Source organism: Photinus pyralis, unplaced genomic scaffold, assembly GCF_008802855.1.
Source record: "Photinus pyralis isolate 1611_PpyrPB1 unplaced genomic scaffold, Ppyr1.3 Ppyr1.4_LG1, whole genome shotgun sequence".
Lineage (NCBI taxonomy): Eukaryota > Metazoa > Arthropoda > Insecta > Coleoptera > Lampyridae > Photinus > Photinus pyralis.
In genome coordinates this window covers 40196973-40217549 of record NW_022170249.1, presented here as the reverse complement: position 1 = coordinate 40217549, position 20577 = coordinate 40196973, and the positions used below count along the sequence as shown (strand labels likewise).

General features: G+C 36.0%; 1 protein-coding gene across 6 annotated transcripts in view; it reads right to left on the bottom strand.

The window, feature by feature from the left end:
* Positions 1-20577, bottom strand: part of LOC116170367 — a 631383-nt gene that overhangs the window by 7648 nt on the left and 603158 nt on the right. For all 6 annotated transcript variants that reach the window (XM_031486726.1, XM_031486734.1, XM_031486755.1 and 3 more), the window contains one exon: positions 18411-18523. In XM_031486726.1, the coding sequence (XP_031342586.1) occupies positions 18411-18523 (113 nt within the window). The remainder of the gene's footprint in view (positions 1-18410; positions 18524-20577) is intronic.

Below are 20577 nucleotides of genomic sequence, written 5' to 3'. Positions count from 1 at the left end.
CACTATCTTAAAAGCTCAAGTGTTGCCCTGATCTTTAAAAATAGTTCGGCTACTAATCTTTATACCTGCACTGAAAAGTCGGTAAATGAGGGAAGCGCTGATATTTTATAATTATAACATAAACCCACCGAGCTTCCTAAATTATTTTAAAAAAAATGTACCGATCGAGACGTGTCTGGTAATTTTAACTAAGGATTTGAATGATTTTAAAAATAAATATATCTCATGTTAGAGTAGTTTAAGAAAGATCTCCAAATATTTACGGCTTGCCTTAGGAAGTCAAAGGATTCGTTCATCAATTACCACAAACACCTAAAATTCCTGTATTTCCAGAATTGAATGGGAAATGTATCTTCTAGGTTCCATTCTAGTTTATAGTAGAGACGATTAAACTGGTTGATTTGAGGGTTAGCTTTATGCGTCGGACACCCTGTACATCGAGCTTTTATTTGCTATTTTCACAATACTCCTGTACCATGGTGATAATTACATTGTTGAAACTAGTTTCAACTTTGCGTTTTTCAAGAGATTCAACACGTGTAGAAAAAATCTTCGTTATCAGCAAGTAATTTCGTTATAACACTCGACATTATAAATTGTACATAAATGCGATATTAGGAAATTCTCCCTAATTATGGAGGACACCAAATCCATATACAGGTTGACAATTTGAAAACTTACCACCCCCCATATCTTAGTAAATAAACGAGATATTTAAAAAAATCAAAATCCGTTTCGGTAATTTGGAGGGGGAATCACAATGACATAGTTGGCGACGTACCCCCTCCAACCCCCTGCGCCCCAGCCACCCCAACTTTTAAATCTTAAATAGTGACCCCCCATGTGTGATACGTCTTTGGAAAGCTCTGAAAAAATGCTTTCCAACCATACCAAATAGCATTACATTTAGGTTAGTAATTATCGTGCAAATCAAAAAATAAACTAATATGATACATTTGAAATCTGTCGTATTTAAAACGCAACCGGCGAACATAGACGAACTAAGACAGAGAATAATTCAAGAATGTCGAAATATTGCAAAACCAACATTTGAAAAGGTTCGACAAGAGTTTGAGAATAGATTATAACTGGCGATCAAAAATGAGTTGCTGTCAAGTCGGCTTTGGAAGTTCAAGTTAAATACGATTTTCCATGTTTATTTTTTGATTTGCACGATAATTACTAACCTAAATGTAATGCTATTTGGTATGGTTGGAAAGCATTTTTTCAGAGCTTTCCAACGACGTATCACACATGGGGGGTCACTACTTAAGATTTAAAAGTTGGGGTGGCTGGGGCGCAGGGGGTGTGAGGGGGTGCGTCGCCAACTATGTCATTGTAATTCCCCCTCCGAATTACCGAAACGGATTTTGATTTTTTTAAATATATCGTTTATTTACTAAGATATGAGGGGTGGTAAGTTTTCAAATTGTCACCCTGTATATTGTTGTATGCACAACATCATTATTTCGGTCTAAACACCTAAAATAATGACGGGGCATCCTGTATTATTTACGAATAAGCACAATGTTGGTTTATTGTATTTGAATTTGTTATCTCAGTGTCAATTTTTCCTTTTAGAACTGTTAATAATTTCGTAATTCTTGTTTAAATTTTATTGCTTGTGTAAATTGTTGATTTAAATTTGTGTATATAATTATATAATATAAAATTGCGTATTAAAATGAACGGACGTCGTTTGCGATAAGGTTTATTGAACGAAATTTAATTAACGCACGTGTTAATATCGCTTTTAGAAGAGATAAGGTATTTCGAAGAATTGCGCCTTATTTCGGCGAAAGTAGGGATGTTTTAGTGCGAGTTCCGTGACGGTTAAAGAGCGTGTAAACTTGTTTACGCTAAATCTCGGGCAGTTAGCCCTATTTGTTTTGTCGAATATGCAGTTCGTCAGTTTCGAGTTACAGTGTGCAGAAAAAGTTGAGCAATCTTAATAAAAGATTTAAGTTATCGTCAATGAAGTGAACAACGTTCAAGATTTATTTCAGGAACCTTATTTTTGAGTTCATAAGAATAGAATTAATTAATTAATTAATTAATTAATCAATTAATGGCATATTCAGAAAATGGATATACATATTGATATTGATACTCGAATTTGAGGAACGTATGAAAAAACAGCGGTGTCAGATAAAGTGCAATTTTAGCAGCCCCTGGTACCTGCTTACGTGGTGTAAAAATCCAGAAAATTCCGGCAACTCAACAACACTTAACATCCCTTATAAATTTTACTGTCACATTTGGCCTTCTCTACAACTCTGCTTTCTTGCGACGCAATTTCAGTGTAATTAATTTTACCCAAAATCGTCATGAAACCTTCCTATAACTTTTCCTACCCAGCAGAGGGCTGCCAGAAATTACTTTGAATATTCAGTAGGTATGGAGGACGTACATACTTGGTGAATTTTCATGAAGTCGCTCTTTAACCGTGAGGGTAGGGTAGATAAGGTGAAACAGATGATTAGGATTCTAATGACATCTGTTATTTTTAATTTAAATGGGATGCGGAGCACGATATAAAATGACGTTCAGAACATATGACAAAATGCTGTTTCTATGGAAACGACAGCAGAACCTAAGCTTGCTATTTTTGACGTCTAAAGTAAGTTCAGAATTGTCATGAGCATTACAATGGTATGGCTTCTGCCATTCTGTGCCACTCGTGAATTAACATCTAATATCCCTTGATCATCTTATATAATAAATAACTATTTATTGATCCAAGAACCAGTTGACAAATGAAGCGCATGTTTAGTAGCAGCTGTTCTTTCACGTGCACCAACAGCAAAGTATCACACACGTGTATACGAGTAAAGGTCTGTTTGTATGAAACTAGATTCAAATTTGGGAAGGTTCAGTACTGTGTTGAACAGTATTGAATTATGATTTGATTCAATATCGAAAGTACACGTTGCTCTCATGAAGTGTTACCGCCCGCTTCACCGGTTGTCGTTATTTAGGCGTTTATATTTATAGTGTTCATTCAATTCATTGCATTTACCTAATTGATACAATTATTAATAATTTCAAATGTTTATGTTAATTTTATCCTTTCCAACTAACCGTCTGGGTCATCACACTGTACATAAAGTAAATTCTACATGAATCTACGACGAAAATCCATAGTGGTAATAATGAAGAGATTATGTGGTCTTTATACCAGAGGAAATTGGTAATGGTTGTAAAATTTAATTACCATTAGATTACTTTATTCGCCACGGTTGGCAGAGTACACATTTGTTTTATGTGTTAACCTCATCATTTTGGCAGAGTACACATTTGTTTTATGTGTTAACGCATAAATTATAGCACTCACCTCCACACACATTAGAAAATTACCTCATTCAAAACAGAATTGAGGGCCGTCAAAAAACATACACATTGCAGATTTAATGTCTACACAATAAAGAGAAAAATTTGCTTTAAAAACTTTTTCCAATTTAAGCGCAAATTGAAATTAAACCATTCATAACGTAACGCAGTTTCGCTGCAATAAAGCATTTGCAGTTACATTCAAGTGGTGAAAAATGGGCACGGAAATTCCGGTTATCTCCCGTTGCCAAGCTACTCGATTTTTAATTTCACGACTTGGCCAGTTTTAAATCTCATAAGAAGGATAATAAATCCGACTAGGAGTTTTATAATGAAGTGTCACTAGAAATCATCGTATTTACGTACGGTAGGTAGTGTATTTTTGCGCAATTACAAAAGCGGGAAAACTTTTTAATAGAATGCCGTAAATTATCAATTATACGTTGACGTAAATCAACAATTTATTATTCCAAGGGGGTGGAAACTACTCGAACATCGAAAATGCCAAAATTAATCCAATGTACATTATTCTGATTACGTAACGGGTTTAGATCAAGAACAGGAGGGAGTAAGTTAAAGTAAATGTCGTCCTTTTCGAATTTATGTGAAAGCAAAGTTAGTTTATTTCCTGCAAATGAAATTGAAATTGAAAATATACGGTATAAATTCAGGTGCATTTTCGAAATTTATGAAGCTATATTTACCGAAGGCAAGAAAATATTAGCACCTTAGGTAATCACTAAGCGTTCCGAGATCAATATGCGAAAACTTAGATTAGAAAATGGCGAACAGTTTCGCATATAAAGCCATTAACATGCCTAAGCGTTTGATTAATTTAAAAAAAGGGTAATTTGTTTATTGCGTATAAAACACAATTTTAAATTATAACCTCCTTGAACTTCGGTTCAATTACCTGGCCATTAATCTTCTTAAGGCTAATTTCTTCTTTCAAGACCAAGCCCAGGACTATTATTACGATTTTAAGAAATCGTGATATTCTTAATTTTATTTCATAGTTGATCATGAAATATGTAATAATTCTTGATCCGTAAGGCTTACAAACAAAATTCAACAGAAGAATGGCGATTACCATAATGGATACTATTATAATAAATGTGCATACAATAGTGAAAATTCAGCTTTTTAATGCATCTAGTTAAGCTAATATCCCTTTACACAATTCACATCCTCGTAACCCGCTGTTACATTAGTCATAATTTACGTTACAAATTAGGTACGTTAGCATACCTACATTATAAACTAGAAGAATATTTATGATTGTCATTTTTATTTCGATTTAAACGTATGTGTATATAATTTTAGTGCCAGAAGAAGAAACCTCTAATCTTAATGCCTTAAATCGTTACGCGCATCAGGTATTTGTCCCCCATGGCCAAACGGATAGGTCATCTAAATTTTAAAACCAAATCCTTCTTTGTTTTTGCTAACGGTAGATTGGTATCCAGTCGCTTCTTGTATTTGGATCAAGTTGTTTTCGAACTCATTTTTCAAGCGAAAACTTGTTTATATGAATTGAATGCGGACTTTTGGGGAAAGATTGCTACCGTAGCGCTCGATTTTTTTAACAGTAGTACCTGTATGGACTCTACGAAATTGAAGATTTTTGGTGCAAGAAACTTTAGAAATAGTGATAGTGAGTAAATTGTGTTTTTTTAGAAATTCTTTTATAATTGCTTTATGCCTCGTTAAGCGAGTAATACATAGGTACTTACAACGGAAGTCTTTAATGCGGTATAAAAAATCTGTTAGAAATGGTGGCAAGGTGGTGGTTGTATGCTTTTGAGTTAAAGTTAAACCAGCGCGAGGATAAGTGAATGGACATTTAATTGTATACAGGGTGACAATTTGAAAACTTACCACCCCCCATATCTTAGTAAATAAACGAGATATTAAAAAAAATCAAAATCCCTTTCGGTCGGAGGGGGAATCACAATGACATAGTTGGCGACGCACCCCCTCCAACCCCCTGCGCCCCAGCCACCCCAACTTTTAAATCGTAAATAGTGACCCCCCATGTGTGATACGTCGTTGGAAAGCTCTGGAAAAATGCTTTCCAACCATACCAAATAGCATTACATTTAGGTTAGTAATTATCGTGCATATCAAAAAATAAACTAATATGATACATTTGAAATCTGTCGTATTTAAAACGCAACCGGCGAACATAGACGAACTAAGACAGAGAATAATTCAAGAATGTCGAAATATTGCAAAACCAACATTGGAAAGGTTCGACAAGAGTTTGAGAATAGATTATAACTGGCGATCAAAAATGAGTTGCTGTCGAGTCGGCTTTGGAAGTTCAAGTTAAATACGATTTTCCATGTTTATTTTTTGATTTGCACGATAATTACTAACCTAAATGTAATGCTATTTGGTATGGTTGGAAAGCATTTTTTCAGAGCTTTCCAATGACGTATCACACATGGGGAGTCCCTATTTAAGATTTAAAAGTTGGGGTGGCTAGGGCGCAGGGGGTGTGAGGGGGTGCGTCGCCAACTATGTCATTGTGATTCCCCCTCCGAATTACCGAAACGGATTTTGATTTTTTTTAATATCTCGTTTATTTACTAAGATATGGGGGGTGGTAAGTTTTCAAATTGTCACCCTGTATAAGCATACACTGTTCAAACAAATATAGACAACGAGCGACAAACACAAGACGGGCGGACGGAAAGTTCAAATGACCAAAATGTAATCAGTTAGTCTCTGGACTATTGTCTACCTATATTACTGAAAATAGAATTGGAAAAATTCGAAACCGTTCACGAGTTATCATGTATGCATACAGAGATCGACAGAAAGTCTAAAATCATGAACGGGCTGGGTTGCTTGTTAATTCTCTACCAAAGAAAACACATCAAACCTAGCATCAAACAATTCCAGCGCAAACCAAATAAGGCCTTTCGTTAAAAATACACGCTCCACGCTTTTGGGGGTATACTAAAGTGCTTTTGCTGCCAATTAAATTACGGGTTGTAGTAAACTTTAAAGAAGGTTAAAAATTATATAGTATATTATGATGAAAATTCCCCCCCCCCCCCTTTCGCCTCCGTAATACTCGGCCCCGGAGGTCTAGCCCTCGGTACTGTTGCCAGTAACTATCTTCCACTCTAAAAGGTTGGAGTTATATTCAGTTACGAAAATTTGTCATGCAAGAGTGTACCACTAAAAACATTCAACCCAAACACATTTCATCCCCGACGGCCGGACGAAAATTTGGCAACATTGCACATTTTTGAACTACAGAACTGCACTCAAAAAAACCAAAATAGGGCGGTAGTTTATTGACGCCACTTGACTGGTAGGAGTGCATAAAATTTATTAATGTTATAACTAAATTTTCCTCCATAATCGAGAGTAATGAACACGTTTTGTACACGTGCGTTTATTGTGGTAACCTCGGTGTCCCCTAAGAAAAACCATGAGTGTAAGTAAGTACTTAGGTGCTTAGAAGTCCTAAAATTTGTGTTCATTCTATTTTTTCTCCGTCACTATAATTGAAATAATGATGGAACTGACACCGTCACCTAGGTTTTTGGGCACGCCGTGGTTTGTCGATTTTGCAATATTTAAAAAATTGTTACCTATTAAACGGAGAATTATGTTAAATTCCCCTCTCTAATTAATAAATAATTGTTTCATTTTCAGTTTAAAGACATTTTCGGACAGAGGCAACAAACCGTGTTATTACAGAACTTGCACATGTTAAATAAAAATGAACGTTGAAACATGATCAAATAGTGCATATAGAGATAGAAGCTAAACCCCTGTCCTCAGATTTAAATGATTTCATCATATAAAAAAGTCAACCGAGTCGGGGTAAGGTGATGCCGAACACAAAAAGTAGACGGTTTATTTCTAAATGCCGGAGGAAGGTGTTTGTACTGTGATGGAAGTGGTGTTTCCTTAAATACTACAAACAACAAAAAAAAATGTAGCTAGCTGGTTCACGACGGTTGGAAAGTGTATGGTTCTTTACAATATTCTGTTATTAGGTCATTTCGCTCTATTTAATTGATTAAAGACGTGTCTTTATTATAATTCTGTACAGAAGAAAGTTAACTGAAGTTGTTAAAAAGTTGTGAGAAGTTTAAAATGTGCTGTCCATTTTACGAATAAACTTAGTCAAGTTAAAGTAAAGTACCTAAGCTTAGTGCACCGTATTGAGTTTCTGTTGTTGTTAAAAATTAAAAGTTATACCGTTAGGATTTTTTTAATTTTCACTAACGACCGTCTGGATACTAGATTCCATATAAAAACAAGCTTTGTAAGCTTCTCTTTGTTTGAAGAATTTTGTTTTAATTTTCATTAAATGTGTTTCGGAATAAATTTTTGGTTATTGGCAATCAATTAATTGTGTGTTTATTACGAACCCATTGTGCGACCCGGATAGAGTATTCATATCAGATTTTTCTTTTCGTATCCAATATTTATTTCAGGTGTTGACCAAAATTTGCATAGTATTTTTTAGAATTTTCGGAATTTGATGGAGGCCACAGAGTCTCCCAAATTATTAATTTAGGTCAATATTGAGACTTTTCTGGAAGTGTACGATGCGAAATTATAAACATTCTTATCACAGGTGTATTCCCAAATTCATGGAAAAATGCTAAGATTTATTTATTAACATCCAAAGGGGTTTACTGATTTACACGTCCTATATTAGCATCTTGCCTTGTGTGTCGAAGGTTGTCGAGATGAGATCATGGAGGTAAAATTAGGGAATATGTCCGCTCTGAAAGCCTTCCCCCTTTACAGGTCGCGACACATCTGCACCCTTCTGTACGTCACGGACACAATTATTTCTGCAGTTGATCGTTACAATCTCTGCTCGATTACTGTAGAGCTTTTGATAAATCATGGTGTTCTTCTTGCAAATTGCAATACTAAAATTTAACGACTTTTTAACTTTTTCGCGTCGCCAAGTCGTCCTTTATAGACGCAATGGTTTGCGATAGTGTGTATGGTCCATGTATTGACATTTCAGAGAATGCAGAATTGTTGCCTTACACTAATATTTGGTCTCCGAATATACGATCGGATCACACATAAATTAAAATCCCCCCGATGGCTAGATATGAACAACAAACGAATATTACATTCTGTCTGTTTGTTCCATGGCATACTTCGAACCAAAACTCCATCATATTTATTTGAAAAGGTAACATACAGAGCTGCCGTCCTGGCCGTCCATAATGTGAATGTTAGGGATCGGTTTTTAATAAGAATAACTATATATACCTACCCACAAAAGTCCTATTTAAACGCTCCTTTAGTTACAATATTGCAAAAACGTATAATGAATTACCACCATACTTGCGCCTCGTACTCTTTGCACGACAGCATTAAGTTCCATCATTATTGTTATCATTTTTTTAGTTTTTCACTCATTATACTTAATGGTTTCTATTATCGTATACATTTTTTTTCTTGTTTTACCTTCTATGATTTTTTATGTCTTGGTCTATTGTTGTTAACTGTATAGGTAGGGGGTTAAGTGGTAGAGCAGACGGAGTAACACTGTTTATTCCTAGCTGAACTTCGCCCCGTTGCGTCACACATTATATAATATAATGTAATGATGTAATATTTGTTCTTTGTATAGTATGTGCTCAATAAATTTCATTCTTATTATTATTTGTGTGAGCTAGTTGGACGGGTGTTTTGTGGGTGGTGCAGTTGACCATTTCTTTTTTGTTGACCACTTATCCAAAAAGTTATGCCCAAAGAAACTACTCCTTATTTAGCAAATTTTAGAATATCATTTTTTATTTTGCATCTAGAGGCAGTACTTGTTTTGATGGTGCTCTTTGCCTTAAGAGAAAGCTATATCTTTGGAGAGATTGTGTGGTTGAAACTCGACGAAATAAGTTGAACTGAGGTTGTCGAATGTTGAGTTTAATTTCGAAACTCGTGTCCCAAATTCTCAAGTCCCCATTTTTTAAATTTTAGTAGAATATTTGATCTAGTAGAAGGTTCGCGTCTGAATTGGTTTGAGAAATAAACTCAAACATGTGATTTGAAACGTCTAATTTTGGATCATTGAAGAAAAACAACCATGAACAAAAACAATACCTATTTTGATTCAATAGTTTAACGTAAGTTAAAACTTCCAATTCCAACTGAAAATCTTAACTTTGAGTGAGTATTTTTCATTTCATAGTTACGATTTTGAAATTTGCCGGGTGTCCATTGGATGATGGAATTGTTCTCAAAATAAGGTCTAATACTTAAATTGAAGTTAAAAACGAGAAGCTTTACCCAGAAACTATTCATTGATGTCAATTATAATTAGAATTTATAGGTAAGGTTAATATTTTTAATTTTATAGACATAGAATGCAGAATATGTTACAAATTGGCAACCGCAAAAAATCCGCGTTCCCCCTGCAAATTTATTTTCTATGTGCAACTCTACAATTTTTTAGTTATCATTTCTACACTAGGGTCTACTTATAAATCGAATAAAAATCGGATTTTGAGTAATAATTTAAAGCTCTTCCTTAAAAGAGGAAAAACCAGGTTATTGCGATCACGTCACAAAAATCAATGTTTTTAAGAAGCTTTTCATGGAACTGCTCAGTTTGAACTACTTATTGAAGTACTGCAGCTAAATCTACAAAATTGTGAAATTGGATAGCAGGTGCATTTCCGCAATATTTCCAATTAAAAAATAGCTTGCACTAAATTGAAGTGCAGACGGGCATAGAAATGGTATGGTATAATCGAGACGCGTCGCATAATCCTCGATCCAAGCGACTAACGTTTCCAATTTTTCGTAGCGCTTCCCAAATTCGATAGACAATAAAATTGGAGGTATTAAAACGAGCGGAAAGGTAAGCGTTATTGAAATTCTAAGCAAAAGAATTCGGGGAAGTTAAATTACAAGGACCGAAATTCTATCTAACTGCTTGAGACGAAAACATAAATCCTTAACTCTTGCGCTGTTTCAATTGCAAAGTAGAGATAAGCGAGACGTAGTATAAACTTGAGGAAAGAGACGCAAATCTAAGCTTGGGAATAAAGCAGGACTGTCCAAAATAAAGGAAGCGCGACAAGGACTATCTCGTGGGAATCACCACTGCTCGTTCGAAATAAATCTGACCCGAATTTTTAATCCTAAAGAATGTTACTAGAGAGCGTTGCATAAGCCTAAAATTAACGCTTCCAGACGAAAATTCGTTTTCTCTTTAGTCAATTAGAGGGAAATCCGTGATGGGGCCTGTAGAGTCTGAGCGAACTTTCTCCAATTTAAATATTTATATACCATAAACTTTGGGAAATTTGCATTCAAAGTAACACTTAGAGCAGGACTCGTCAAGTAGACTAATTCTTATTTGCCGAAAATTGAATTTAATTGTATTTACTCGAACAAAATCCATTATTTTCACTTCACTTTGCCCTTTTTCGCAACATTAAGCTCGCAAATTTGCTGCTATCAGTGTTTTAGTGCTGTGAAAACGCTGAAGATTCAACACAGTCATTCAGAGTTTCTAATAAAAAAGTATAATATAGAGGTACTTTAAAGAAATGTCTCTCAAATGTTTGGAGTAGCACGCCACAAAGATTTACATGCGTCTGTGGATTGGAACACACCACGACCTGGTGGGACCCGGGGAACGCTCTTAACAATTTTAAAAACATTTTAATACGGGAGCTTAGCGTACAAGAAGTTTAGTGTTTTTAATATTAAAGGACGGCATTCCAGCACGAAAGATATGTGACAACAGCTGTACACGTTCAGGAAGAAGGCACCGTTTATTCGATGTTAATCCGACACAATTTAGAGTAGATTAACGCGTGGTTTTACTTGTGTGTCTACCGGTTTCCTGGACACCATTCCTAAGATGCCGCTTAAATTTATATTAATTACACTCACGTAGCGATATCAATTTCACTCAGAAACGAGGGAGAGTTTCGCGAACAAAACTTAACGTGCATTTAACATATCCTACCGGTCCTTTATTTTGTCTAAAACCGCGACGGGATATTGACGTAACTTAATAGTTATGGCATATCGTCCCGTCTCCCTTTTAGTAATAAGGAGGAACAGCATTAACCTCACCTTTTCTAATGACTTCCTGGAGTCTGTAATGGATACCTCGGGATAATGAGTCGCGACCGCCTTGTTTAATTATTTACATGCTAGGCGATGTGATCACACACCGCTACCTTATTTTACACACAAAAGAGAGAGAAATATGCATCCCAATGAAAACGTGAACGAAACTCGTATAGTTAGCAGGTATACATCTGTTTCGAAAGCTGTTTTTCAACTTTCAAAGAAACTTAGTGAAGTCTTCTTTTCAGTTTGTTATTAATCTAGAAAAGTAAAAAAAATATATTTGATATTTTAATATTTTCATATTAATTAATCTGATACCAAATTAATATCTCTTCGAGTTAGACAAATGGCAAAAGAAACATGTGGCGCCTTATACAATGTTTAAACGTTATTGTTCAACGGTTTAAATTGTTTGGGCCAGATGTAAAAATGTAGGTGTAAATTCAAATTATATTAATTAACAAAGTTGGTGTCATACCGCAACACAACGTTTTAAATTTAACTATTACTCAGGGCTTAGAAATACAATTAAATTAAGAATCAAATAAAATATCACGAAATAAATACCTTATAGATGAAAGTAAAATATTCTTGTTTAATTTTATAGGGTTTGTGTGATATTCTAAAATCATCAGGTAAACGCACTTAGCTCTTTTTTTATGAGCACATTATAAAATGTGTGTTTAGTAAAAATTGCGCTGCGCTTCATATAAAACTGGAAATATCAATTTGTATAAAAATGTCCAAGAAGAATGTTAATGTTTAGATGCCTCTCCTCTCAGTGGGGCCTATTTTGCGCCACCAAACTTTTTTCGCGCTTCCTCAACATCGAATTCATCCATGTATCCTTTTTCAAGTATTTATCACGTCTTCTGTGTCTTCTTAATGGCTCATTAGGCATTAGCACCTCCATTCGTCATACCTCCTTCAAATCTCCCTCACGCCTTTTTCGCGTCTTCTTTGCACCTCAGTTTCCTCTCGTGCATGCCTTCTTCTCTCATCCTTCGAAACTTCATACCGGTTTGAAACATTCACCACCCTTCATGCCTCCTCAGGGCGCTCCTATGCTTCCTTTCACCTGATTAACATAACAACATCTGCTTTATGCCAACTTCACATTCTCCTGCACAACTTCGAACTTTGTTCGTCCCATCATCGCTCCCTCCGGTTTGTCAGTTTCTCACCAGGACAAAACCTACGCCATACCCGATTCAAGCTATGTGATCGGTTTTTATCCAGTCAAGAGTTGTCGCTCGTATCTTCCAAACCGGGGAGCTATAATTAGAACTTAACTTGAACCAAATAACGATAGTTTCTGTTTGAAGTCGCGCTGCTCTGGAAACTACCCCTGCTTGCGTTAGATTCGCACTTTTAGTTAAAAAAAGGGTTACTAACCCTCTGACTATTGTCTGAATGGGGGAACTGTTGTATAAGAGGGGAAGGTGAAAATTTCTTCGGCTGACAACGGAAAACCGCGATTTTCTCCCTGGATACTCACTCACCGATTACCCTCTCACAACTAATTCATTCGACGCAAAGCGCTGTCCAGAAACAAATTTCTTCATGTGTAGGAAGAGAGAGTGGGAGATTAGTTCTGTGTAAGTACAAGGTTGATTTATTTTACTTGAATTTGTTATCTCGGTGTCTATTTTTCCTTTTAGAATTGTTTGTAATTGCGTAGTAATTTTAATTTTGTAATTTATTCAGTTTAGATATGGCGGTAGAAGTAAGACACATCTGGTTGTTTGCGATCAGGAGTTTTTTCAGGCGAAATTTAATTAACGCATGTGTTCTTATCGCTGTTAAGAGCTTGTATGGATAGTTCGGCTTAAATGGGGACATCCCTTCGAACCGGTTATTCCCAAGGCTATTGGTGATTGATGAGCTTTTTGAAATTTGGGAAAAAAGGAAACTATCGTCAACATTGAGCGAAACCGCACGCCATTGCACGTAGCGACATACACGCGAATAATCGGCAAGGTGGTTTTTTATCATAAAAAAATATGTTCGAATCAATGTCAATATCAGTGTAGGCGTTCAAATAAATCGGTTTAATACAATAAATAGAAGCCCTGTGTTATCTTGAATTAGTCCGCACTTTTAGGCTCGAATTAGCAGCCAATTTAGAAATTACCTCCGCTAATCGTAAATCTCGTCGATTCAGGGACAGACATTTAACAGTAGAATTTCGGGAAGGGCACCGATAGATTAAGTGACCGCTGTCGCGAAAAATTTCTCTCCTTTGCTTAGCTCAAGAAAGCACCAAAGGATATTTTCTTTTGGGAGGTACTCCCTGGCCGAAATTATTCGCCAGGGTGTGTTTTCTGGGGGCGATTTTTCTGAAGTAAGAGAAGTGTAGGCTCTCGCTGAATTTGTCCTAAATGCTAATATTAAATTTGGTTTCCGGCAACAAACTTCAAACTTTCAGGATTAAAATACGCGTTATGCCCCAAACCATTTGTGATGGTTAGTGCATCAAACAATTGCTCTATTTAAAAAAGGTCGCCATTTCAACAAAGATTATGTTGTCCCACATGGAAAAATTCAATTGAAATTCGGTCAACCAAATGTGGAAATGTAAAAAATGAAGAACGTCGGTAGGATTACTCCATTAAAAATTATTAATGGCTTACAGATGTACATACATAGCATATGAATAATTGAAGATGCTTCCATCCGCTATCCATTTTTAGCAATAGGATTTCGACTATCGCTCACCTTTTGGCTTTTAATTGTGCATAGCTTCAATCGAAGTGTTCCACGGTGAGTCGAAAACGTTGGCTGGTTGTGCTCTGAATTTCTAACGACGATATGATAAAACTTTTCTAAAACAGGTTAAAATTTAAAATGTCATTAAGGTGCTTTCTAGCGGCTAATAGGGTTTTAAAGACTGCATCCAGAAGTGAAATACTTAAGATAACGCAAGTGCCTTTCTTGATGTCTGTCATAAGAGATGATATAAGAATCGCTTTTTAGTTTTCGTTTTATCGCACATCCTTTTCGCAAAGAATCGCTCGCAAATCCTGGTAGGTGGTGGCTTTGGAGAGTTTAAAATTTATTACGCTAAACGTCTTCTATTTAAAGCGCTCCTTTTTTTATTGGTTTTTAAGGGGTAAAACTACTATTAATGTGACAAGTTAATTATAAAAATTAATGTGTGCGAGCAGTCAAAATGTCTTCACTCTAAGGATCATTAAATTTACTTTAATAGCACTTAATTGTTTTAAAATACTTTACGTTGTGATATCAAATTACGGTCTGCTTCATTGATTTATTTTACCAGTTAGGAGTGAACTGCGGCTGGGAATAACTTATGCTGCTTTATTATGTATATTGGTAATGGTAATATTAACCAATTTACACCTAGCAACCCGATTTTCTATTTATCCATCTGTGATCGCGACGTGAATTAATCAGGATAAATACGACGCCGTGTTAATTATAAGCAAGTACGATAACAATAATTCTTATTGATCGCATAACCTACCCTCCGTTTCCCCGCGGAAAACGAATGCGTAGCATAATTTAGTTTGCACTTTCCAGATTTATGTAATTGAAAATATATCGCGAGCATTCTTCTTGAATGTGTGTCAAATTTCGAAATTATTCGCGTGCTAACAGCCCTTGCATGATGAAAATAGAAAGTTCCGGAAATTTACATTATATTTGTTTAATTTCGCGAATTATGCGTATTAAAGTCAGCTTGTTTATGGACACGCAGGCTCGGGACTTCCTGTAAATTTTTTGAGAAAAAAAGCGGATTCGACGTATCCGTTATAAATGAAAGGTTGCACTTGGTGTACGAAGTAATGAAGTAAATTTAATGTAACTAATCGCATTATTCAAGTGTAAATTGCGGTTTCTTGTTCGGACGAAAGGAACAGGATACAGATCTGCAAGTCGTGTTCGTTTCTCGCATATCGGCTGTAGTGAAATAAAGCATTCGCCACACGTGTGACTTCTTTTGTTTTTAGCATTTAGGGAACTTCAGTACTGCAGGACAGTAAAGTGAATAGAATAGTCGCTGTAATTTGATATTTTTCGCTATTGGTCGCTTTAATCCTATTATGCCAGGCGATGTTGCTTTTTTGCTTCCAATCAATCAAGGAAGATTTTTGCAAACCTTAACATCCACTTCACCCCCAACCTCAAAAATAAGCACGCCATGTAGTTCCTCTTATTATTATCAATAATATCTTTACTGAGTAGCCAACGAATAAAATTTTGATACGATTGAACGTTCTCTTTCACCTCCTCACCCACCCACACAAATAATAAAAACACCTCTGGTCGTTAAAAATCAAACGAAACTTTTCTGAGCAAGCCCAAATTAGTCGCGATTACCCAAAATTGTAAAGTTAGGGACATTTTTAATTCGCGGTTTATAGAAGGTTAGAGTGCGAACCTAACGAGAAGCTGTTCAAAATGTGCTGTTGCCAGTAATAATTTGATTAACTAAAATTTCAAGTTTCGGCTTGTTGAGGTGGCAGAAAATGAACAAAAAATGGTTTCATGTTTTTTGGATCTTTATAAAAAGCAATGGGTGCGGTGCGTTTACCAGACGAAGCGTTTCGTGAGCGCTACCTAAAGGTGGGAATACTAGAACAAGGTCGAGTTGTACACAAGAAGGACGTATGGTGGTATTTACACCTCAGCAGTGCTCCCAGACAGCTCTGCAACTCGCGCCAGAAGTCTTGCTAGAGTATTTCCACCTTTAGGTAAGGCTCATGAAGCGCTTCGTCTGGTGAACGCATCCAATGTTTGCCTGATTTGGTACGTTTCTTATGCGAATATTACCACCTTTGAATGCGGATATCTAATATTCGTCGATAAAACCTTTTAAGACCAATCAGGTAAATGAAGTAAATCCACAAAAAATTTGGTTGCACACACTCGCACGAAATCCTGGATATTATTCAACTAGTTATTAGGTGTATAATTTTCTCATATAAATCTCCATAATAAATTACCAGATGGACCCTCTGATTATCACAATTTCTTGGGCATGAAGGAATCAGTACAACGAGTTACTGTCACTTGTACCTATCTCCATTTTTTGTTACTCAATATCCCTTTTATTTGGCAAAATTCAAAAAAATTTTCTAATATAATTTTATATGTGACATTACGATCTATCCGATCGCATATTGAAATTTCCGGTATCATTTCCGGTTAAACAGAAAATCAATGCAACTTTTGTTTTTCAAATGCAATGTCTAGGTTTTTTAAGATCTTTGAAAAGAGTAATCAGTGCTGTACCACAACATTAAATATGCATATGGTTGGTATACAAAAATGGAGAAATTCAATATTATACAGTAGAACCCCGATTATCCGTGCTCAATGGGACCGGATGGCGCACGGATAATTGAAAAGCACGGATAATCCAAACAATTTATTGTTTCTTAGGGTAGGCATACGTATGTATACTAAAAATATAAGAAAAAAATCAAACTAAGGTATGTACAATAAATTCTACAAAAAAGTTCATAACACAATGAAAAAAAACAGAATTCTAGATAAGGTCTAACACAAGTACAGTTGCAACTTACATGTAGCACGCAGTCAAATGCGCTAATACTAAATGGCTAAATTTCGCTTAACCTGCATCGGCTGATGAAAGATAATTCTCTGAGCATGCGCGCACTCGGTATTACAGCCTGCGTCTCCCTCATGGACTAACGAAAATTCTCGTCAAGTGATTTACGGCAATGGTATTTCAATTAAAACTTTAAAAATGTACATAATTTCAAAAACGCGCAAGCATGGCACGGATAATCCGCATCCCGGATAATTCGCGCACGGATAATCGGGGTTCTACTAGAAAACTTATGAAATCTAGCGTACCGTGTGCTGTCCGGATGCGTTGTGTTCCGTTTCGAAGATTTACTTTTGCGCGATACAATCTCCTCGCGTAACACAACAGACACCATGCATCCTGAGTATCCTGACAGCATACGGCATGCCAGATTTCATAAGTTTACTAAATATTGAATCACAATTTCTCCATTTTCATATAATATCAATCATATGTTTTCGTACAGCAAATTGATTGCTCTTTTTAAATATTTTAAAAAACGTTGACTTTGTATTTATTTCGTTTAAACCGGAAGTTTCAATATACGATCGGATAGATCGTAATGTCATATAAAATTGTATTCAACAAATTTTTCGTAAGAGATATTGCGGTGAGCCCCTTATTTCGAACACATTGTATAACAGACTTTGGGGATATCATTTAAAATGTGCCACATGCTGTAACATAACGGGGCCATTGTGGGAAATAATAAAACTGGAAACAAATTGTCCGAGAAAATTCGATGTCTCATGCTGTGTGGTTGTTTATCGCTTTTAATTAAACTCCGAGTCAGTGGAATTCGATCAAATGTTTTGTAGCTGACGACGATCTGAAATAAAAACTGATTCGTGCACTTCATTTGATAGTTTACGGTTTTTACGTGCATAACCATTGTATCAATGCTAAACTTTTTTCTCAACGTTATTATTGCTTGTTGTTTAAATAAATTAGTTTACATGCGTTACAGTACGATATACGTGTACGTTAATGGCCACCAGCATTTTTGCACTTTCGGTATAACCGAAAATAAATTAAAGCATGAATAAAACTTTTCGTGTTTAATTTTCATAAGCTTCGAAAATGGACTCCAGGCATTAGGGAAATGAACAAAGGCCATCACTCTAAAGATATCGCGGGTTAAACGACTAATTGCGGCAATTAGCAAGGGCCATCATCATCACTGACCGGATTAACCTCACAGTATGCCGGAAACAAATCGATTATTAATTAAATTAATCATTGTTAAAGGTTTGTTTGTCTAACAGCACTATGGGATTAGAGAAATGAAAATACTTTCGCATATTTAATTAGGTGCTTATGGTGTTTTCTAGTCAACGTGTGGAACTTCGTTCTCATTTGCATTATTTCATTAAAAGGTGCGGCTTTTGCAGTCACAAGAAAGTGTGGTACTTACTTCCATACAAGTATGATGCCTATAAACACAGCCAGGACGAGAAGAACAACACATAACGCTATCACAGCTGAAGTCTGGAACGAGGGACTGCTGCGGTAACTTGCGTCAATCAGCTGAAACAACAAACATGTTCAGTATTGGCCATGTGCTTGCCACATAATTATTAACTAGTTTAGGGAAGATTTATGCGCTCTTGAATTTTATTAATTTGGGCCGCTCACCGTCACCCCAATTTGCCAGAGTAGGCAGACGAGTATCAGAGCGACGCACGACGGCGGCTACGAGACGCGACGCCTGCGATTTTTTCCAATATTAAATTAAAAGTTGTAAAGGTAATTTGTCTCTGTACTGGACAGTAGCAAGCAATCAATCTCCTATCGTTAGTAATTAGAGTCGCATCAGACCCTAACAGATGGTGTGGCGGTGATTTGTGGATTACTTGATAACAGAATGAAATCCAATTAATTCCGCTATGATTTACTATCGGATAACGTTGTTGCTTACTAATGAGATTGTAATAGTTTCGATGCACATAGTCGAGATTAGACGTACCAAGTTTGAAATAAGTTCCAAACTCTATTACGAGACAATTGCAAGATGATCGATATGTTTCATAACAAAGCACCAAAATCGACCCCCCGAAAGTATAGATTGGCCGGGAAGCCTCACCCGAAACTTTTTCAAATTATTAATTAGAAATTTTGACTCATAAATATTGTACGCTTAATCAAGTTCGGTTCAAAATTTATTACTACGGGTAATTTTTACATAAATAACGGAAATTCGCTAAGGGAAAAGTTTGGAATTATGTGAGGTGTTAAGTAGATAAATTATAAATGAAGGTGGTAACGTGAAACGTTCTTTAATTAAGATTTATTCGTACTATTCTCGATTCAAATTTATTGTGTTACCAACAGTTTTGTGTTGTTGGCCAATTTTCTATCCGTGCTGAAACTTTCATCGCGATTACAATCATTCGAGCGGTTTCACTCGTCGTGTAATGCAGCTATAAATTTGTGTTGACTTAATACTTTACATGCATGGTATATGTATACATACAACGTCACAACACGTTTTTTTGTAGATACAGGGTCTACTATTAAGATCGATGTGGGTGGTCTAACATTGTCGACATTACCTCACCAACGCAACCCTAACACATAATTCATGGCGAGGATTAACCAAATTGTGTGTCACGATTTAAGATTATCACTATTCCATATTTGGCGATAAACCTTTTTGGGATAGAGAGGCGTTTAGTAGCTCCCAAACAAATCGTTGATTTACAACAGAACCATTGTTGGATCGAATTAGCCAGATATTATTAAGCTTAATCGAGATGAAATGATCGGTGAGGTGAAAAACAGGAAGGAAGTCATGTGTGACCTGGAATGGTCGGTTCCGGTAGCAGGGCTTATAACAAAGACGTCCATATAACGCAATCAACCGAGCAGGTACGTTGTCTTTTAAAATAGACAAACGCTCTTAAAGTTACTGGAGCAAGTCTAATTTTTGTGCCTACAGTATACAATGTATTGTGCCGTTTTTTTCAGATGATAAAATTACGACCGCTCTTTACATTGAACTTTAGAAACTTTCTAATGAGTTAAATTCCAACTATTCAGTGTATTGAACGTGCTTTATTATGGTATCAGTGATAAAACAGATTCCACTCATTCAATTCAATTCTACTGTACATACCAAAACACGAACATTAGGATTTAGGAAAGTTTAAAATCATTCATGAACCTGTTTTAAGTATGAGAAAATGAGATTCAGCGATGGTGTAATATCTCCCAATTATTTGTGTTGATCAAAGTGTATGCTAATGTACCATTATTGATGAGAGTTATAGACGAAACAAAGATCAACCAATATACAAAGTCCATCTCTGACGCTTAAAAGGACGTTACGGCACGTAGCAGGAAAAGTAAGTCACATGCTAATTTTCCTTGCGCATCCTGATGCATTAAAGGGAAACCCAAGAAACAATATTTAGTGAAGGCACTGGACAAATGTGACAATAGCACCATTGAAGACAAACGAAACCGATCTAAGGAGCTTTAGTTCATCATGCGACCCAAGAACGAAGTGCTGGAACGAATGGTTGTTCAGACCATCGCAAAGATCAAGAATTGAAACAAATTCTGGAAAATATTGTTGTGCT